The sequence below is a fragment of the Mesoplodon densirostris genome, chromosome 16, assembly GCF_025265405.1.
Source record: "Mesoplodon densirostris isolate mMesDen1 chromosome 16, mMesDen1 primary haplotype, whole genome shotgun sequence".
Lineage (NCBI taxonomy): Eukaryota > Metazoa > Chordata > Mammalia > Artiodactyla > Ziphiidae > Mesoplodon > Mesoplodon densirostris.
In genome coordinates, this window is record NC_082676.1 from 15,451,641 (window position 1) to 15,470,484 (window position 18,844).

At 47.4% G+C, this 18,844-nt stretch overlaps 1 protein-coding gene and 1 pseudogene across 1 annotated transcript; one reads left to right on the forward strand and one right to left on the reverse strand.

The window, feature by feature from the left end:
- LOC132476897 (WAP four-disulfide core domain protein 2-like) overlaps nt 1-18,844 on the reverse strand; it is a 60,057-nt pseudogene that overhangs the window by 177 nt on the left and 41,036 nt on the right.
- LOC132476010 (serum basic protease inhibitor-like) lies at nt 13,817-17,683 on the forward strand. The gene is made up of 3 exons (XM_060077716.1): nt 13,817-13,910; nt 17,232-17,424; nt 17,671-17,683. The coding sequence occupies exons 1-3, from the start codon at nt 13,817-13,819 to the stop codon at nt 17,681-17,683; spliced, it is 300 nt and encodes a 99-aa protein (XP_059933699.1).

Genomic DNA, 18,844 nt, shown 5'->3' on the forward strand with positions numbered 1-18,844 from the left:
GGGCAGAGGGGAAGGAGGGAGCTGAAAACGTGTCCACCGCATGACATCCCACCACCCCTCACCTGGTTTCGCCAACAGGGGAGCTGCCTGCCTGAGTGAATCTCAGGGGCTGGAGTGGATCTCAGGGGCTGGAGTGGATCTCAGGGGAACTTGGAAGATCGCCTGCAAGTCACCCCCCACTCTGGTCTCTCTACCAGTGGTTTTGGGATCAGAGGACCTAAGTTTACGTCCCACCTCTTCCTTTTCCTAACTTTGTGACCCGGGGCCAGAAATCTCCCAGAGCCCCAGTGTCATCAGGTGCCACATGAGGTCCGTGCTGCCCACGTCATGGGGTTGCTGTGGAAGCAGTGGAGGCAACAGACATATTTCTTCTCCCTGAAAAGTCAAAGTCCTTGTAATGAGAACAATAGTGAGCTATATGACAGTTAACACTTAGCTCCATGACCAGGGGGTCAATTAACGGCAACGTGGTGGGGGGGGAAAGGGCAGGACCGGGGTAAGGTCAGTCACTGAAGCAAGAGGGCTTTCGGTTACCTCTGACGAAGAAGGAGACCTATTTGGAAGAGAGACTGTGGCTCTCCTCTGGCACTGGGGGAACTTCCTGAGGGCGGACTTCTAGAAGGGGACACTGCAACAATCAATGCTATTTGTCCTTTCTTTTCTACAGTCGATAGCACATTTAAAAAGTAGTCCAGAGCTAAGGAAACTAAAACTCTATGTGCTTCTAGACTCTTTGCTTTGGTAAGTGGTGTGCAAAGAACTTTAGCAGCCTAATCAACATGGTCCTCAAAAGGGCCCAAACCTGGGGATTTCTTAAGGCAGATACCATCATCCTCTTTTACAAAGAAAGAATCTGTGGCTCAGAGAGGTGGAGTGACTTGCCCAAGATCACACGCAACACAGTGAGTTATTGAAACCAAACTCTTTTCATGAATACCAACTCATTTTCCCATTACACTGTTATAGATTAATAATCATTAATAATAATTAAATAACTTAAATATTTATAGTGTTCTCTTACCATTATCTGATCACACATTCACTAAAAGTTTACTCTGCCAATACTTGTACAAAGCATTTAACAAATATATGTTTTTAATTCTCATCCTAACATTATGAGACTGATAGAGAAAGAGAAAAGCAACCTCTGAGTTCTAAGATCTGAGCTGACATTACAGTGGGCCTTATGTTCTCCTCCTCAACAGAAATATTTCAGAAACCTTCAACATCAGACAAGGCCATTCTGTGTCCATGAAAGATCAAGACAAAAATAGGACATTCAGTAATGATGTTTGAACACTGACAAAATGAGCTACATTATACAAACCACCAAAATATCCAAGCATCCCCCTATACGGAGTGACTGCTACTTCTTTACCAAGTACAGCTCTAACCTCTATCTAGTCTTCCCTTCTTAGAGTTAAGATAAAGATACCCATTCAGAGAGCCGCCCCACTTCCTGACAGCTTCCATCCAGAGCAGAGCCAGCTTCCTGAAACACCGCGCCCAAATCACCTAACACAAGCCCACCTCCTATAAATCCTTCCTAAAATCCACTTAAGGAGAGGCCCTATAGTTCCCCAGGGTGTGTAATAAACATGATTCATTCAGCTAGGAACAGGAGTGTTTCAGGTGGTTTGTGGCTGGAGATATTGAAAGGTATAAGCATTATCCTTCTTTATTATAGAAGGAAAGTGAAGCTCAGAGATGTTGAGAAATTTGCCCAAGACTTCAAAGTAGTGAAGACAGAGCAGCTCTGTTAGTGTTCTCTTATTTAATAAGCCCTGCTATTTGAAGGCTCTAGGCCTCAATTATCTCATCTGTAGTGAGGTATTTAGGTTCTGCTCTACAAGGGCCCCTCCAGCTCACGTCGTCCCAGAGGCAGGGGCATGAAAATATTGTCAAACTGGTTCCACTTGGGAGAGCAGGGACCTCCCTTCGGTGGGGACCCACTGGAATCTGAACAAGTTATCCCATAATCCCTTGCACCTGAAAGGTCTTATAATAAACTAGAAGAGAGGTGCATCCTGGGAAATACCTCCCTGAGCCATGGACCCCTGCCCACCATCTACTCCTACCCTCTCCTCTCAGTCATCTTCATTCACTAGCTCATATTTCCACAGTATCTGATTTCCTTGTTCCTGCCCAAATGGGGAAAGCTAGCCGGAGGATGAGTTGGGAGCTCTGACCTTACTGACCAGCCTCTTCTTCTGACACTAACCTCTCTCCTCCAACCCAGTGATGGGGCACCTCCTGAGGGTGGGTGCCATCCTATCAACATCTGCATAAATTGTCGGAAGTGAAAAAGAGGGATTCCCCGAACTTTGAGGCCTAAGAAGCTGAAGCTGATGGCGGGGACTCAGCAAATACTGCATAAAAATCTAAAAGACACTTTTTTTTTTGCCGTGCATATGGCACGTGGGATCTTAGTTCCCCAACCAAAGATTGAAACTGTGCCCCCTACAGTGGAAGCGTGGAGTCTTAACCACTGGATCCCTAAAAGACACTTTGTGGGAGACAGGGGAACCGCTTTGATTGCCATGTCCACGTCTCTGTAGAACTGTCTTAGGACAAAAACCTAGAATGGGTCAATTGTGTTATTGAAAGTAGAGTCAAGACCGAAGTGACAAAGTAGGGTCAGAAGGAAGGGGGGGAGCTGTTATTGGTTCAATGGGACAAAGGGGTGTTCTAATGATGAATGCTGCCAGCTGGCACCTGCTGCCCAAGTGATAGTAGACTCCCCATTAGATGAGATATCAAAACCGAGGCTGCCTGATAGGTAACTTCAGTAAAATTCTGGCTTTTAGTTATTCAGAAGCCTTCCCCAGTTCTTTTTCCAGCACCGGGTCCCTCCTTTATACAAACATCTACACACCTATGTCATTCAGCTCTGATGGGCCTGTTTCTTAGCGATGGCAAAGGTGGCTGCCTCAGGCCCCTCAGGAGCTGGGACTCGCAGAAGGGAGCAGGAAACTCAAACTATTGGGCCAGGGCTCTTGTGTAAATGACGTGGGTCCCCCATGTCCTGTGATGTTCCCGCCTTGTAATTTCTCTGAAGATGCCCGCAGGGGCCGGGAAGGTTTGTAATTAGAGGCCTCATCGGGGGCAGCTTCTGGGTCGGAGGCCTCTAACCTGGACCAGGTTAGAGAAAGCCAGAGGACACTGGGAGAGAAAGCCAGAGGCAGATGGACACATGAGAGAGGAGGGGGGAGAAAAGAGGAGTCCCTGCTGTTGGGAGGAGTCTCTGCTGTTCCCTGGTCTCAGATGGACAAACTGGGATAGGAAGAGGGGCAGGACCAGAAGGCCTCCTGAGCTAGAATCCTAGTCGTGCCATCAGCTGGTTGTGGGTCCTGAGCAAGTCGCTTTACCTCTCCGAGCCTCTGCTTTCTCGCTGGCAAAATGAGATGAGAATCCCAGATGTTGTAGGGTCGACATGAGGCTAAATGAAATCATACATGTGAAATGTCTCAGGAGAGAGGAGACCCTCCACACACAGTGGCTTGTTTTGTGAGAACCCCGCTCCTGATGCCTTTCTGTCCGGGGGCAGCTCGGTATTGAGAGCTCCTGCCCTTCTCAAGGGAAAGGGTGACTTTGTGCCAGGAAGACGGCCCCTCCTGTCCTCTGCAGCTCATCACCCAGCTGTGTGCCTCTTTGACACTTGGCTGGGCTTGCTCCTGGGGCTTCTGGGAATTGAGCCAGCTCCCTTCTCCTTGACCCTGGAAGTGGAGCACAGGGTGTGTGTGTGTGTGTGTGTGTGTGTTAGCGGAAGAATGCGTGTCTGTGTGTGGATGAGTGGTGGGGGGGTTGGTGCTACATGGTGGTAAGTGGGAGTGAGTGAAGAGATTGGAGGTGTGTAAGCCATCACACCAGCACTGTACTTTACAGCTTACAAAGCAGCAGAGTGCATGACACACAGACCTGAAGCCAGATTCCTGGGTTCAAATCCTGTCTCTACCCTGTATGACCTTAGGCAAATTACTTAACTTCTTATTACCTCAGTTTCCTCATCTGTAACATGAGGAAATAGTAACAGTTCCTTGTCCCCTGTTTTAGGATTATTTTGAGGATTAGATGAGTTAATATAGGTCAAGAAGGAACTAACTGTTGTCATTACTTATTATCCTTATTACAAGCACTGACTTTGCAGGGGGAAGGAGTATATGTCTGTTGCCTCCACTGCTTCCAAAGCAACCGCACAACGTGGGCAGCAGGGATCTCCTGTGGCACCTGAAGACACGGGGCTCTGGGAAATCTCTGGCCCCAGGTCTCAAAGTTAGGAAAAGGCAGGGCTGGGAAGCAAACTGAGTTCCTCTGAACTCAAAACCACTGGGGGAGAGCAGGAGAAGGGGGGCTTGCAGGTGGTCTTCCTAGCTCCCCACAGATCACTCCAGCCCCTGAGGTCCACTCAGGCAGGCAGCTCTCCTGTTGGTGTAACCAGGTGCGGGGTGGTAAGTGGTCGTGCTGTGGAGGCGTGTTCAGCTCCCTGCTTCCCTTCTTCCCACGCCCCTTCTTCTTTTTTCTACCCAGAAAATCAGGGTTTGTGCCCCGGATGGAGATAGTCTTCCCCCAGCTCACCATCCTCTGGAGCAGTGCCAGGTAAAGAGCTTTTATCCATCCAGTTGAGATGCTGCCACCATGGCTGCAGGAAGCAGTCCTGTGTCACAGCTCTCTTCCGAGGTAGGTGGGGTTACGGTGAGGGGTGAATAATTTTTAAATAATTATTTTAAATATTTTCATTTATTATTAATTATATTATATTATATTATATATATAAATATATTAATATTATATATAAATATACAAATATTATTTATATATACTATTAAATATAAATATATAAAATTTATATATAATATATAAATATATAATATATATAATTTATATAAATATTAATATAATATAATATAAAATATAAATATATTAATATATTAATTTTAAATAATTATAATTAATTATTTAAAATAAAATAAATAAGTTAAAATAAATTTTTAATAAATTATTTATTTATTTTTGGCTGCATTGGGTCTTCGTTGCTGCGCACAAGCTTTCTATAGTTGTGGCGAGTGGCGACTACTCTTCATTGGGGTGCATGGGCTTCTCATTGCGGTGGCTTCTCCAGTTGTGGAACACGGGCTCTAGGTGCACAAGCTTCAGTAGTTGTGGCACGCAGGCTCAGTAGTTGTGGTATAGGGGATTAGTTGCTTCGGGGTATCTGGAATATTCCCGGACCAGGGATCAAACCTGTGTCCCCTGCATTGGCAGGCGGATTCCTAACCATTGCACCATCAGGGAAGTCTGGATGAAGGGCATGGTTGCCCAGATGTGATGACACCTGTAGGAGGCTGCAGAGGAGGACCTGAGCTAACACACTGCTGTTCACTTATCAATCCTTTGATTTGCTCTCATTGACCCACTGACAGGCCATCACATGCCATGCGCTGCTCTAGGTGCTGGGATGCTCCGTGAGGAACAAATCAGACAAATACTCCACCTGTGGAATCACAGTCTGTGTTTTCACGAGACCCACAGGCAGAGTCAAGTTTGAGAAATGCTGTTACTGGGCATTTGGCCCCAGCAGGCAGAGGCAGGAAGCCTGGTTATGTGGGGAGATACGCATGAACAGCACTGACCCCAGATCCTCCCCTTCCTCACTCCCCTCCTTATCCCCTGTCCCACCCCTCAGCTGGGGTGTGAAAAGCTCTGTCAGCCCCCAGCGTTCCTCAGAAGCCCTCCTGCAAGGCCACGAACATGAGCCGGCTCTCTGCCTCTCTGCAGCCCTTCTCGTCCTCCTGGGCACCCTGTTGGCTGGCACCCTGGAAGGTGAAACCAGCAACCAGGTCCAGGGTAAGTCCTGACTCACCTCTCCTCTACAGGCTTGGGGAGTGGGTGGAGGGAATGAAGGGAGTCCATGGGAGGGGCTGGGGAGCAGGGGTGGGGTGGGTGCTGACAGCCTCTCTGGATTTCTCCTGGGAAGTTGGGCAGTTGGAACTCCAGGGACATTTCATGACTCTCAAAAGGAATCATTATGTTTCAGCTTTTAAAAAAAGGAACCCACTGAACCATACCAGACCAGGGACCCCATCTCTGAGACCCTCTGTTCCTGGTCACTGCCTTGTCCCTGAACCTCACTTTAATGTAAAGAAAAGATTCACATCTGATCCTTGTCCTAGTTCATGGCCCAGGCCTCCTGAAACTCTTGGAATTTACTGTCTTCGAAGGTCATGAGAGGAGTCAGGGATGGGACCCTAGATAGCTTCTGGATGGGACTGGACTCCGGAAGATCCCACCTGGTGATTAGAGGGTTAGAACCTTCAACCCGCAGCCCCTCTGGGGAGAGGAGAGTGTACTGAGGTAGGGTTCAGTCACCCACGGCCAACAATTCAATCAAATTGCCTACCTCAAACCCTCAATTAAAACCCATAAACACTGGGTTCAGAGGGCTTCAGGGGAGGTGAACACATCAAGGGATTATTGTGGGGGGTGTTCTGAGAGGGCATGGAGGCTCGGCACACCTCTATTCCCCGTTTGCCCTATGCATCTCCTCCATAGTGCTGTCCCGGAGATTTATCTTTTATAATAACTGGGGACAGTAAGTAAAGGGCTTTCCTGAGTTCTGTGAGTTGTTCTAATGATTACTGAATATGGGAGGTGGGGTCATGGAACCTCTGAATTCATAATTTATAGCCAGTTGGTCATGTGTATGGGTGACCCCGGGACTTGTGTTGGCACCTGAAGTGGGGGCCGTCCTCAGGGACTGAGCCCTCAACCTGTGGGGTGTGGGGTCCCTCTGCAGATTTAATGTCAGAAGTGAATTGACTTGTGGGCCGCCCAGTGGGTGTTGTTAGGGATACCACATATTTGCAGTCAGGGACAAAACCCGGACACACTCTTCTCTATAATTTGTGGCTGGGGTGAGGTCTGGGGACAGGGGACTATTGTATGTGGGAGAGTGCACTCAGAAGTCCTTACCAGTCATCTGTAGTTTCCTCACCTGAACATGACCATGTCACATGACTTCTTTGAAAGGATTACCAATCATGAGTATAAAGAATTTACCCATTTCATGGTCAGTGATGGCCATTTTCCACCAAAATTTCTTAGTCTGAAAGACTTGTCTACCTACGTTTCCTCGCCAAGGCCCCCAAAATAAATTTATGGGTCAAATAATGATCGGGCTTCCCTGGTGGCACAGTGGTTGAGAGTCTGCCTGCCGATGCAGGGGCCACAGGTTCGTGCCCCGGTCCGGGAAGATCCCACATGCCGCGGAGCGGCTGGGCCCGTGAGCCATGGCCACTGAGCCTGCGCGTCCGGAGCCTGTGCTCTGCAACGGGAGAGGCCACAACAGTGAGAGGCCCGCATACAGCAAAAAATAATAATAATAATAATGATCATTTCTCTATTATTAAATTAATCAGAAAGTTCAGTGACGGCTAAACTTCTTCCCTTCTTTAGGCAACTTCAGGGAGAGCAAGAAGTGCAGCACTTCCGTGAGTTTGCTCGTGGGGAGAAGACTGTTTTCTCCAGGCTGGTACAGTATTAGTCAAAACTCTAGGTCCTTCCCCTTGCCCCCCTTCAGACTATTATTTTATTTTCTTATCAGGATATAGAATGTTAGAGGTAGACTCATAATTATATAGACATGCCCCATCATCAAATAGACTAACAGGAATTTTACTATATGCAGTCTCTTCAATGATGGTGCACTTGGCATGAGTATGAAATGGGAGATTCATTCCCTTGACAAATAGTTATCAAATATTTATGCTTTTTATCCCTAAAAAGCATAGGTCATGTTGTAGGGAAGCAGCTGTAAACAAAACATAGTAAAATAATCTGCTTTCTAGGAGAACGACAGACTATAAAGAAAGGGGAAAATATTATGGCAGGTCTTGCTAAGCGTTTTGAAGAAAGAGAGTGATGGGGATACAGGAGGCTGTGCTTTTCTGTAGAGGGTCAGTGAAACCCTCTGTGATAAGGAGGCGTTGAGCAGAGGCTGCAGAAAAACCTGCCTAGTGTGTTTGAGCCTCAGTCAGGACCAGGGTGGCTGGAGCTGAGTAGGTGAAGGGGAGGGGAGTGGAAGGGGATGAGGCAGAGAGGCCATGGGGGCAGGTCCTGACCAGCCTTTATATGAATCAGAATTTGACTCTGAGAGAGATGGGGCATCACTGAGGGACTGATTATGCGACCAATGGGCTAGGACTCAAGTTATAACAGAATCCCTGTGGCTGCAGTGTGGGAGTGGCCTCAAGGGGTCAAGGGCAGAGACAGACCATGGGCAGGCTGCTGCAGTGGTCCAGGTGAGCCTTGATGGAGCAAGCACCTATGTTTCCTGGGTTGATCCCAGTTCTCTTGAATAACATGTATGACTTGCTCTGTTGAGGTTTCTATGGAGGCTTCATCACAAATCATGAGTCATTAAATCTTTAGCCATTGTGATTGATTCAGCCTCGAACCCCTCTCCCCTCCCTGAGGTGTGGGGGCAGGGAAAGGGGGAAAGTGGGAATGAAAATTCCCACCCCCTAATGAGGCACTTGGTTCCCCTGGCAACCAATCCCCATTCTTGGCTTAGGTTGGGGCTTTATAAAAGTCACCTCCCTCACATGATAAAAATGTCCCTTTTTGCTCTCATCTCTTAGAAAATTCCAACAGTTTTAGGAGCTCTGTGCCAGAAATGGGATGAAGATGAAATTAATATTTTTATATAAGTCACAATATCAATATTCCATCAATAGTCCATTTTTCCAGTCCCCATGAGTAAATCAATGTAAACACACTGGTGTGTTTTCTTCCACGCCTTTCTCCATGACAGCATGATTCCTTCACATTTTCTTTTTTAATGGTGTAAACTTGCAACTACACCCCAAGTACCGAGAATAGTATTATAAAACCTATGGACCCATTGTGAAGGAATTATGCAGGAGCAAAACTCATCATGACTGCAGTGACTGTAGAGCCTGGGATTTGAAGCCAGGATTCTTGCCTAATCTTCTTCCTCACTGCATCCTCACCTTCATTCTCCACCCCACCATCACTGCTCTCCTTGTGCTGGCAAATGTAGAATTTGTGGCATCCAGTTCTCAGCATCGGTGGTGGGAGTGGTCTTTTCACTAAAGAAGCCCCTTTCCCCACAGTGATGTTGAACATCTGTGTCTTCAAACAGTCTGGGCTTATGTTTAAATCAATTCATATTATAATTAAACCAACTACAGTGGATTCTGTTATTTGCAACTAAAACCTTAACCAGTAGGTTTCATGGAAATGCTGGTCCTTCTCACTCTTCTGCAGAGCAGCGGGCACCTCCCCATTTCCTGCCCTCAGACTGGGCCCTACCAGGTATAGGAAGCCAACCCCATATGGTGACATCTACCTCTTAATGGCCACTCCAGTATACACAAAAAACTGGGTGACAGACACCTCAACATGAACGCTTTTGTCCTTTACTTCTTGGGCCAGGTCAAACTTTGGGGCAGGTTATTTTCCTGGATTCTCAGAGGGAGAAAGGAAGGAGCATAGGGCTCAAGGAACCCCCTTCCCTGTCGTCATGTGCGGGGAGGGGCTTCCTACTCCAGCTCAAGGAGATCAAGCTCACGTTTAGTGGACAGTGGCCATTTGTCAGGCTCTGTGCTTGTCATATTCCCCAAATTATATTGTTCCCCCTCCTTTCCACTTTGGTAACCATAAGTTTGTTTTCTAAGTTGGTGAGTCCATTTCTTTTTTTGTTTTTTGTTGGTTTGTTTTGTTTCTCTGTTTGGTCACACTGTGCAGCACGTGGGATCTTAGTTCCCTGACCAGGGATCGAACACAAGTTCCCTGCCGTGGAAGCATAGAGTCTTAAAAACTGGATGGCTAGGGAAATCCTGGGAGTCCACTTCTATTTTCACGCCACGCTTCTTAAGCCAGTCCTCTGTTGATGGGCACTTGCATTGTTTACATGTCTTGGCTATTGTAAACAGGGCTTCTATGAACATTGAGGTGCATGTATGTTTTCAAATTAAAGTTTTCATTTTTCCGAATATATACGCAGGAGAGGAATTGCTGGATCATATAGTAGTTCTTTTTTTCCCCCTAGCATTCTTTTATTTATTTATTTATTTATTTTAAATTAATTTATTTTATTTATTCATTTTTGGCTGCGTTGGGTCTTCGTTGCTGTGCAAGGGCTTTCTCTAGCTGTGGTGAGTGGGGGTTACTCTTCGTTGCGGTGCGTGGGCTTCTCATGGCGGTGGCTTCTCTTGCTGTGGAGCACAGCTCTAGGCGCGTGGGCTTCAGTAGTTTTGGCATGTGGGCTCAATAATTGTGACTCGCGGACTCTAGAGCGCAGGCTCAGTAGTTGTGGTGCACGGGCTTAGTTGCTCTGCAGCATGTGGGATCTTCCCGGACCGGGGCACGAACCCATGTCCCCTGCATCGGCAGGCGGACTCTCAACCACTGCGCCACCAGGGAAGCCCCTTCTTCCCTTCCTTGATAAATATTATTTTACTCTCATGAAGTCGTGTCCACAATCTTTGATGCATCATCTATGTTAATATCAGATAGATTGGCCTGTGTGTTGTTTATGTGTTTGTGTATTTATACCATTGAAATTACCGGGGCCACATGACTGACATGTTTTGGCAGTTCTTCCTTGTGATTTTCAGCTGTTTTTCGTCCAGCAAGTCACTTTCCCCTAGATGAACTTCAGTTTCTTCATCTGTACAATAGGAATAATAATACTTACTTCAGAAGATTGTTAAATAAGAACAAGCTACCTTTTACTGAACACTTACTGTGAGCCCACCCCACAGGTCACAATTTTAAATTCATTCCAGATCAGTTGAGTGCTGAGGATGGAGGTATTTGGAGTGGGGCTGGGGCGGCAATAAGGAATGGTGGGGATTATGGAAACTGGAGAGAACACTCCCCTCGTGAGAAGAGGGCAGCTCTACTTAGCTTAGCTCATGGTTTTCAAACTGTGATCCCTTGAGCAGCACCGTCAGCAGCTCTGGAAACCTGTTAGATGCAGATACTTAGGTACCACCCCTGTCCTACTGATCAAAACTCTGAGGGTGGGATCTCAAACGTGTGTTCGAACAACTAGCTAAGTGATTCTGATGCTCACTCAATTTTGAGACTCACAGCTCTTGTTAAATTGCAGGACTGTGTAGCCAGATCGTTTACTTTTCCCAACAATACTAGAAATTTACTTTTTTAAGAATCCCCCACTGTTCAATCTTGGCAAATGTTTCAAATTGTAAATTGCACTGTATGGGCTAACAATACTTATATTCTAGCCAGATTTGAACCTCTGCTTTATGCTTTTCCTTTTAATCCTTAAAATAATCCTTAAAAAAACAGTATTCATGACACCACTTTTCAGGAGGAAGACTACGTGGTTCCAAAAAGTGAGGTGCTGTTATATCACGTAGCCAGAAAGTGGCCACTCATGATTTGGATATGAACGTACGTCTCACAGGGCACAGCATCACAAAAAGATAAACATCATCTGCCTGCCAGGTGCATTCCATCCACTTCTGGAAATGGCCTTAGATAGCATGGAATCCAAGCTTCTCATTTTTCAGAGGGAAAAACTGAGGATTAGAAACAGAGATATAGCCTGGTGTCCCGCAGTGTTGGATTCACTGGTCTTTATCCAGAATACAACCCCTGTGATGTTCCCGCCTTGTGATTTCTCTGAAGATGACCCCAGGGGCCGGGAAGGTTTGAAACTAAAGACTCAGTCACTCATGAGCACGGAGGTGGGAGGTGGAGGGAGGACAGGCCCCTCGGGGGCTTCTGGGTCTGGGGGCCTCTAACCTGGACCAGAGGGAGGAGGCCCAGGAGAGGAGGACACTGGGAGAGAAAGACAGACACATGAGAGAGGAGGTGGGGCAAAAGAGGAGTCCCTGCTGTTGGGAGGAGTGTCTGCTGTTACCTGGTCTCAGATGGACAGACTGGGACAGGAAGAGGGGCAGGACCAGAGGGCCTCCTGAGCTAGAATCCTAGTCGTGCCATCAGCTGGTTGTGGGTCCTGAGCAAGTCGCTTTACCTCTCCGAGCCTCTGCTTTCTCGCTGGCAAAATGGGATGAGAATCCCAGATGTTGTAGGGTCGACATGAGGCTAAATGAAATCATACATGTGAAATGTCTCAGGAGAGAGTAGGCCCTCCACACACAGTGGCTTGTTTTGTGAGAACCCCGCTCCCGATGCCTTTCTGTCCGGGGGCAGCTCGGTATTGAGAGCTCCCACCCTTCTCAAGGGAAAGGGTGTCTTTGTGCAAGGAAGACGGCCCCTCCTCTCCTCTACAGCTCATCACCCAGCTGTGTGCCCATCTGACATTTGGCTGGGCTTGCCCCTGGGGCTTCTGGGCCTTGAGCCAGCTCCCTTCTCCTTGACCCTGGAAGTGGAGCACAGGGTGTGTGTGTGTGTGTGTGTGTGTGTGTGTGTGTTAATGGCAGATTGCTTGAATATGTGTGGACGAGTGAGTTGAGGGGGCATTGGTGCTACATGGTTGTAACTGGGAGTGAATATATGGGAGTGAGTGAAGAGATTGTGGGTGTGGTGTGTAAGCCCTCACATGTGCACTATAGTTTCAGCTTACAAAGCAGCAGAGTGCATGGTGCACAGACTCTGAAGCCAGATCCCTGGGTTCAGATACTCTCTCTACACTATATCTTTAGGCAAATTATTTCTTGTTATCTCAGGTTCCTCCTCTGTAACATGAGGAAATATCAAAAATTCCTCATCACCTCTTTTAAGATTTTTGAGGATTAGATGAGTTAATATATGTCAAGTAGTTAGGATAATGTCTGACACATAGAAGACGCTAAGTTTTATCTGCTGTAATGACTTATTATTATTATTATTATTATTACAAAGGACTTTGACTTCTCAGGGAGAAGAATATATGTATATTGCCTCCACTTCTTCCACAGAAACGCATGATGTTGGCAGCATTGACCTCATGTGACACTTGAAAACACAGGACTCTGGGAGATTTAAGTCTTCAGGGCACAAAGTTAGGAAAAGGCAGAGCTGGTACCCAAACTGAGGTGCTATGGTTCCAAAACCACTGGCGGAGAGAGCAGGAGGACGGAGGCTATTGCAGGCGATCTTCCAAGCTCCCCTGAGGTCCACTCAGGCAGGCAGCTCTCCTGTTTCTGAAACCAGGTGAGGGGCGGTGGGAGGTCATGCTGTGGAGACGTGCTCAGCTCCCTGCTTCCCCTCTTCCCACGCCCCTTCCTCCTTTTTCTACCCAGAAAAGAGGGTTGCATCCCCAGGAGGGCTTCTGCCTGAGCCAGTGCCAGGTAAACAGCAAGTGTCCATCCAGTTGAGAAGCTGTGGCAAAGGTTGCAGGAAGGTGTCCTGTGTCACACCTGTCTTCTCAGTTAGGCAGTGGTAGGGGTGGAGGTGAAGTGCATAATTCCCAGCTGTAATGAAACCTGCAGGAGTTGCAAAGGAGGACCTGAGCTAACACACTGCTGTTCACTTATCCGTCCTTTGATTTGCTCTCATTCACTCATCACCTGCCATGCACTGCGCTAGGTGCTGGGATGCTCCCTGAGTCAACATATTGGACAAAATTCCACCTGTGGAATTACAATCTGTGTTTCCATGAGACCCACAGGCAGAGTCAAGTCTGAGAAGCACTGTTACTGGGCATTTGGCTCCAGCAGGCAGAAGCAGGTTAGGTGGGGAGATTACGCAATAAACAGGACTGAGCCCAGCTCCACCCCTTCCTCACTCCCCTCCTCATTGCCTGTCCCACCCCTCAGCTGGGATATGAAAAGCTCCGTCAGCCCCCAGCTTTCCTCAGAAGCCCTCCTGCAAGGCCACGAACATGAGCCGGCTCTGCCTGTCCATCGCTCTTCTGGTCCTCCTTGGCACCCTGGTGGACGGCACCCCAGGGGGTAAACACAAGAGCCATGCCAGAGGTGAGTGCCGGCTCACCTCTCCTCTATAGGCTGGGGAGGGATGAGGGGAGTCCATGGAAGGGGCTGGAGAGCAGGGGTTGGGTGGGTGCTGACAGCCTCTCTGGATTTCTCCTGGGAAGTTGGGCAGTTTTAACTCCAGGGACATTTCATGACTCTCAATAGGGAAAAAATTGAAAGTCAAATTAAAAAATATATATCCCGCCTACCTCTACCAGATCAGGGATCCCATCTCTGAGACTCTCTGTTCCTGGTCAGTGCCGTACTCCTGAACTTCACTGTAGTGAGATCAATATTTGATCCTTGTCCTGATCCTGAACAGACCTCCTGAACTCCTGGAATTTACTGGGTTTTTTTTATGGTAACGAGGTGAGTAAAGGAAGGCCACGGAGAGACCGGTAGGATGGGGCTGGTCTCCAAAAAAACCCAGTCATGTGTTTAGAGGTTACAAGTTTCAACAGCCCGCATCCCAGCATCTCTGGGGAGATGGGAGGGTATTGAAACGGAGATCAATCACCAATGGCCGATGACTCAATCAATATGCCTATTATTGACACCTCAGTAAAAATCCATAAATCTTGGGGTTCAGAGAGCTTTCGGGGTGGTGAGCACATGGAGGTGCTGTGGGGGGGTGCGCTCCACTAGGGCACGGGGCCTCCGCACACCTCTTCTCCCCCTTTGCCCTGCGCATCTCCTCCATTTCGCTGTCCCTGAGCTTTATCCTTTATAATAACCTGGGAACGGTAAGTAAAGGGTTTTCCTGAGTTCTGTCTCCACTTCTATTGGTTAGTGAACATGGAGGTGGGGTCATGGAACCTCTGCTTTTTAGCCAGTCGGTCTAAGCATGAGTGACTCCGGATCACATGGCTGGCATTTGTAGTGAGGACAGTCTTGAGCTCTCAACCTGTGGGATGTGCACTAATTCCATGGATTTAGTATCAGAAGTAAATTGCCTTCTGGGTTGCCCAGTGGGTGTTTAGGGAATTGTTTGGTGTTGGTAGAGACACCACATATCTGGTGTCAGGGAAAAACCAGACTCAGTCTTCCCTGTGATTTGGGGGCTCCAGTGAGGCTTGGGACAGGGGAATAATGAAAGTTGGACACTGCAGCCAGAAACTCTTACCAGTTACCTGTACTTTCAGAATTCCTGGCAGAATCAGGTAGTTTATCTGATGGGTTGTGACATGATAGTATCTTGTCCTGACCCTATCACCCACATGCCATGTGTCCTGGGGAAAGTCTTCTGCAGTTTCCTCACTTGAAAACGGGAACCACGTTACATGGGTTTTCAAACAGCTTACCAGTCATGAATTTAGAGTTTAAACACATTTCATGGCCAATTTTGTCCATTTTCCACCAAGATGTGTGAATCTGAAAAAAACGTCTCTATCTACTTTCTTTGGGCAAGAAAAAATATTTAGGTGTCAAATAATTATTCCTCTAGGATTAAAATTAATCAGAAAGACATGGGACCACTGAGCAGAACAACTGCAGGGAAAGCAAGAAACACAATGCTTGTGTGAGTTGGCTCCTGGGACCAAGGCTGATGCAATCTTAGTAAAGTCTCAAGGCCCTTTCCCTTGTCCCCTTTTGACTATTATTTTATTACCCTTCAGGATATAGAATGAGAGGTGGATTGATAATTATGTAGACCTGTCCCATCATCAAGTAGACTTTGCACTAACAGGAATTCCATTATATCCATTCTATTCAATGACTGTGCACTTGGCATGAGCATGAAATGGAAGATTCGTTCCCTGGCCATATATTTATTAAGTCCCTACAGGCTTGGTTTTTGGTGTGGGGAAAGAGCTGTAGACAGAATATGGAAAAATACCTTTCCTTCTCAGAGTGAGACCGACAATAGCAAAAGGGAAATACTCTGCTAGGTTATGAGTTTTTGAAGGTAGAGAGTGATGGGGATAAAGGAGGCTGTGCTCTTTCTGTAGACTGATCAGCGAAACCCTCTGTGATAAGGGGGCGTTGGAGCAGAGACTGCAGAAAGAACATGCCTTGTGAACATGTGGTTCACATGAACATGTGAACCAGCAACAGCAATTACCAGGATGGCTGGAGCTGAGTGGGTGGGAGGGGAGGAGAGGGGAAGGGATGAGACCAAAGAGGCCATGGGGACAGGTCCTGACCAGCCTTGTAGGATGAGAATCGGAGTTTGACTCTGAGAGAGATGGGGAGTCACTGAGGGACTGGTCATGGGAGCAATGGGATAGGATCCCTGTGGCTGCAGTGCGGAGAGTGGCCTCTAGGGGACCAAGGGCAGAGACAGAGGCCCAGGGAGCAGGCTGCTGCAGGGGTCCAGGTGAGCAATGATGGAACGAGTACATCTGCTGTTCCCTGGGTCGATGCCAGTCCTTTTGAATAACATGAATCTCTTCCTCTGTTGAGGTTTCTATGGAGGCTTCGTTACCTAGTCATGATGCATTAAATCATTAGCCATTGGTGATTTTTCAACCTCCAGCTCCTCTCCGATCCCTGAGGTTGGGGGTCGGGCTGAACTGTGGATGGGAGGCCATGAGGGAGAGGGTAGGAATGAAAGTTGCAACCCTCCTGTCAGGCAGTGGTTTCCCCTGGCAACCAGAACCCATTCTGGGGTACTAGGGTCTTCCCAAAAGTCACCTAGTTCACATAACAAAAGACAATTTTATTGATTTCAGCACGTAAGAAATAGCAAGGTTTGTAAGAACTCTGTGCCAGGTAAGTACAAAGAACAAATATATATATATATATATATATATATATATATATATATGTTGCTTATTATAAGTCACAGTATCAATATAGTGTCAATATTCAATTTATAGAGTCCCTGTGAGGCAACAAAAGAGAACACCCTGGTATGTTTTCTTCATGCCTTTGTCCATTACAGCCTGATTCCTTCACACTTTTTTATTAATGGTGGAAACTTTTTACCATACAAGTAAGTGCAGAGAATAGTATTATAAAACTCAGGTACCAGCTCCAATAATTACTGACATATGACGAATATTTTTTACCTTGTCTGCCGTTTTTTATTCTTTTTTGGTAGAGTGTTTTGAAGCTAATTAAAGGCATCATACCAATTAATCTTAAAATACTTCATGATGGAGATATAAATTTGTGCATGATTACCATATCATGTCACACCTAGGAACATTAATAATAATATCCCAGAAAGCAGGTTGTCAAATGGCCTTTTCAATTTGACCAGCTCCCAGAACCCTAACATTCTCTATTGCAGACAAACTGGTGGTTTCAGTTGTTGACATTGTAGACCAAGCTGCGATGACAGCCCTCATAACTGACCCACAGCCCCTCCCATCCCAGCAGGTTCTCAGCCTGCCTTCTGCCTGGAGCCTCATTACACGGGTCCCTGCGGGGCCTGGAAGGTCAGGTACTTCTACAACGCCAAGTCTGGACAGTGCGACATCTTTGTATATGGCGGCTGCTTTGCGAAGAAGAACAACTTCCTGACAGCAGAGGACTGCGTGAAGACCTGCGGTGGTCATGTGGGGACGCACGGGTAAGAAAGGGGGCAGGACAGGGTGGGAGGGGAAGGGCTGAGCAAAAGAGGTAGAGCTCAGGGGGCCACCCACCATTCACACCTGCACAGTATCTTTCCCCTTCGCTGCCTCCCAGGAGAAGTGGCTGCAGTGTCCTGTGAAACCACACACTGAGTACATCCTCCACGGGCCAGCTTGGCAGAAGGTCACCCCTAGAAGCCCCGTCATGAGAACCTGAGCTTCCTCACAAGCTCCCCTTTTTTCAGATGGGAACACTGAGTCAGCCACCCTACAGAGCATGTCCGAAGTTCTCCTGAGCACCCCACCTAGGCTTGAAAAACTCACTTCTTTCTTTTTGGTCATTCTGGTCCTGGGTGGACAGTGGTTGCATATTTCTGGGAAAGCCTAGGATCTGTCAAGGTCACCGGTGTCCAGGTCTGGGGCTTCAGAGATGTCAATCAGCAAGTTCCTTTCTTTTTGCAGAGGACCTGCGAACTTTACCACCCCGAAACTCTGAAGTCCGAGGAGGAGCCACGCGGGGCTGGGCTGTGGCTGCTTCTGAAACACTGTGGTCTCTTCTGAGTCCGTCTCATCCCCCCCCCCTCAGCAGAACCCTGGCTCTCTCCTTCCCAACATGGGTCTACTTGCCTTAGTTCTGTCTCATCCAGTGGATTCTAAGCACCATGAGAGCAAGTCTTCCCTTTATCCCTGGCACTTAGCACAGGTCCTGGCATAAAGGAGACGGTCCATAATTATTTGAGGAAGGAAGGAATGAATTTAGGAGCACATTCCTCATGTCAGCATTCTTGTCTCAAGCCACATCCTCACTGCATCCTTACCTTCATCCCCCACCCCACCATCACTGCTCTCCTTGTGGGTGGCCAAGGTGGAAATTCTGGCATCCAGTTCTCAGCATCAGTGGTGGCAGAGGTCTTTTCAATAAAGAAGTCCCTTTCCCTCACAGTGATGTTGTACATTTTCCTTCTGTGGCTTCAAACAGTCTTGCTTATATTTCAATAAATTCATATTCAAATTAAACTAACTGGAGTGGATTCTGTGGTTTGCCCCTAAGAACCTTCACCACTAGGGTCCACGGAGATGCTGGTCCTTCTCACTATTCTGCAGAGCAGCGGGCAACTCCCCTTTTCCTGTCCTCAGATTGGGCCCTGCCAGGTATAGGAAGCACACCCATTACAGCACCATCTACCTCTTAATGGCCACCCCAAGCTACACAAAAACCCGGGTGAGAGACACCTCAACATGAAAGCCTACTTTCTTTACTTCTTGGGCCAGGTCAAATTTGGGTATAGATGTTGTTCTCCTGGACTCTCAGAAGAACAAAGAAAGGAGCATGAGACTCAGTTGTCCATTTGCAGTAGGAATCCCCTTGCCTGAGGTCACATGTGGGGAGGGGGCTTCTTACTTCAGTTAAAGAAGGGC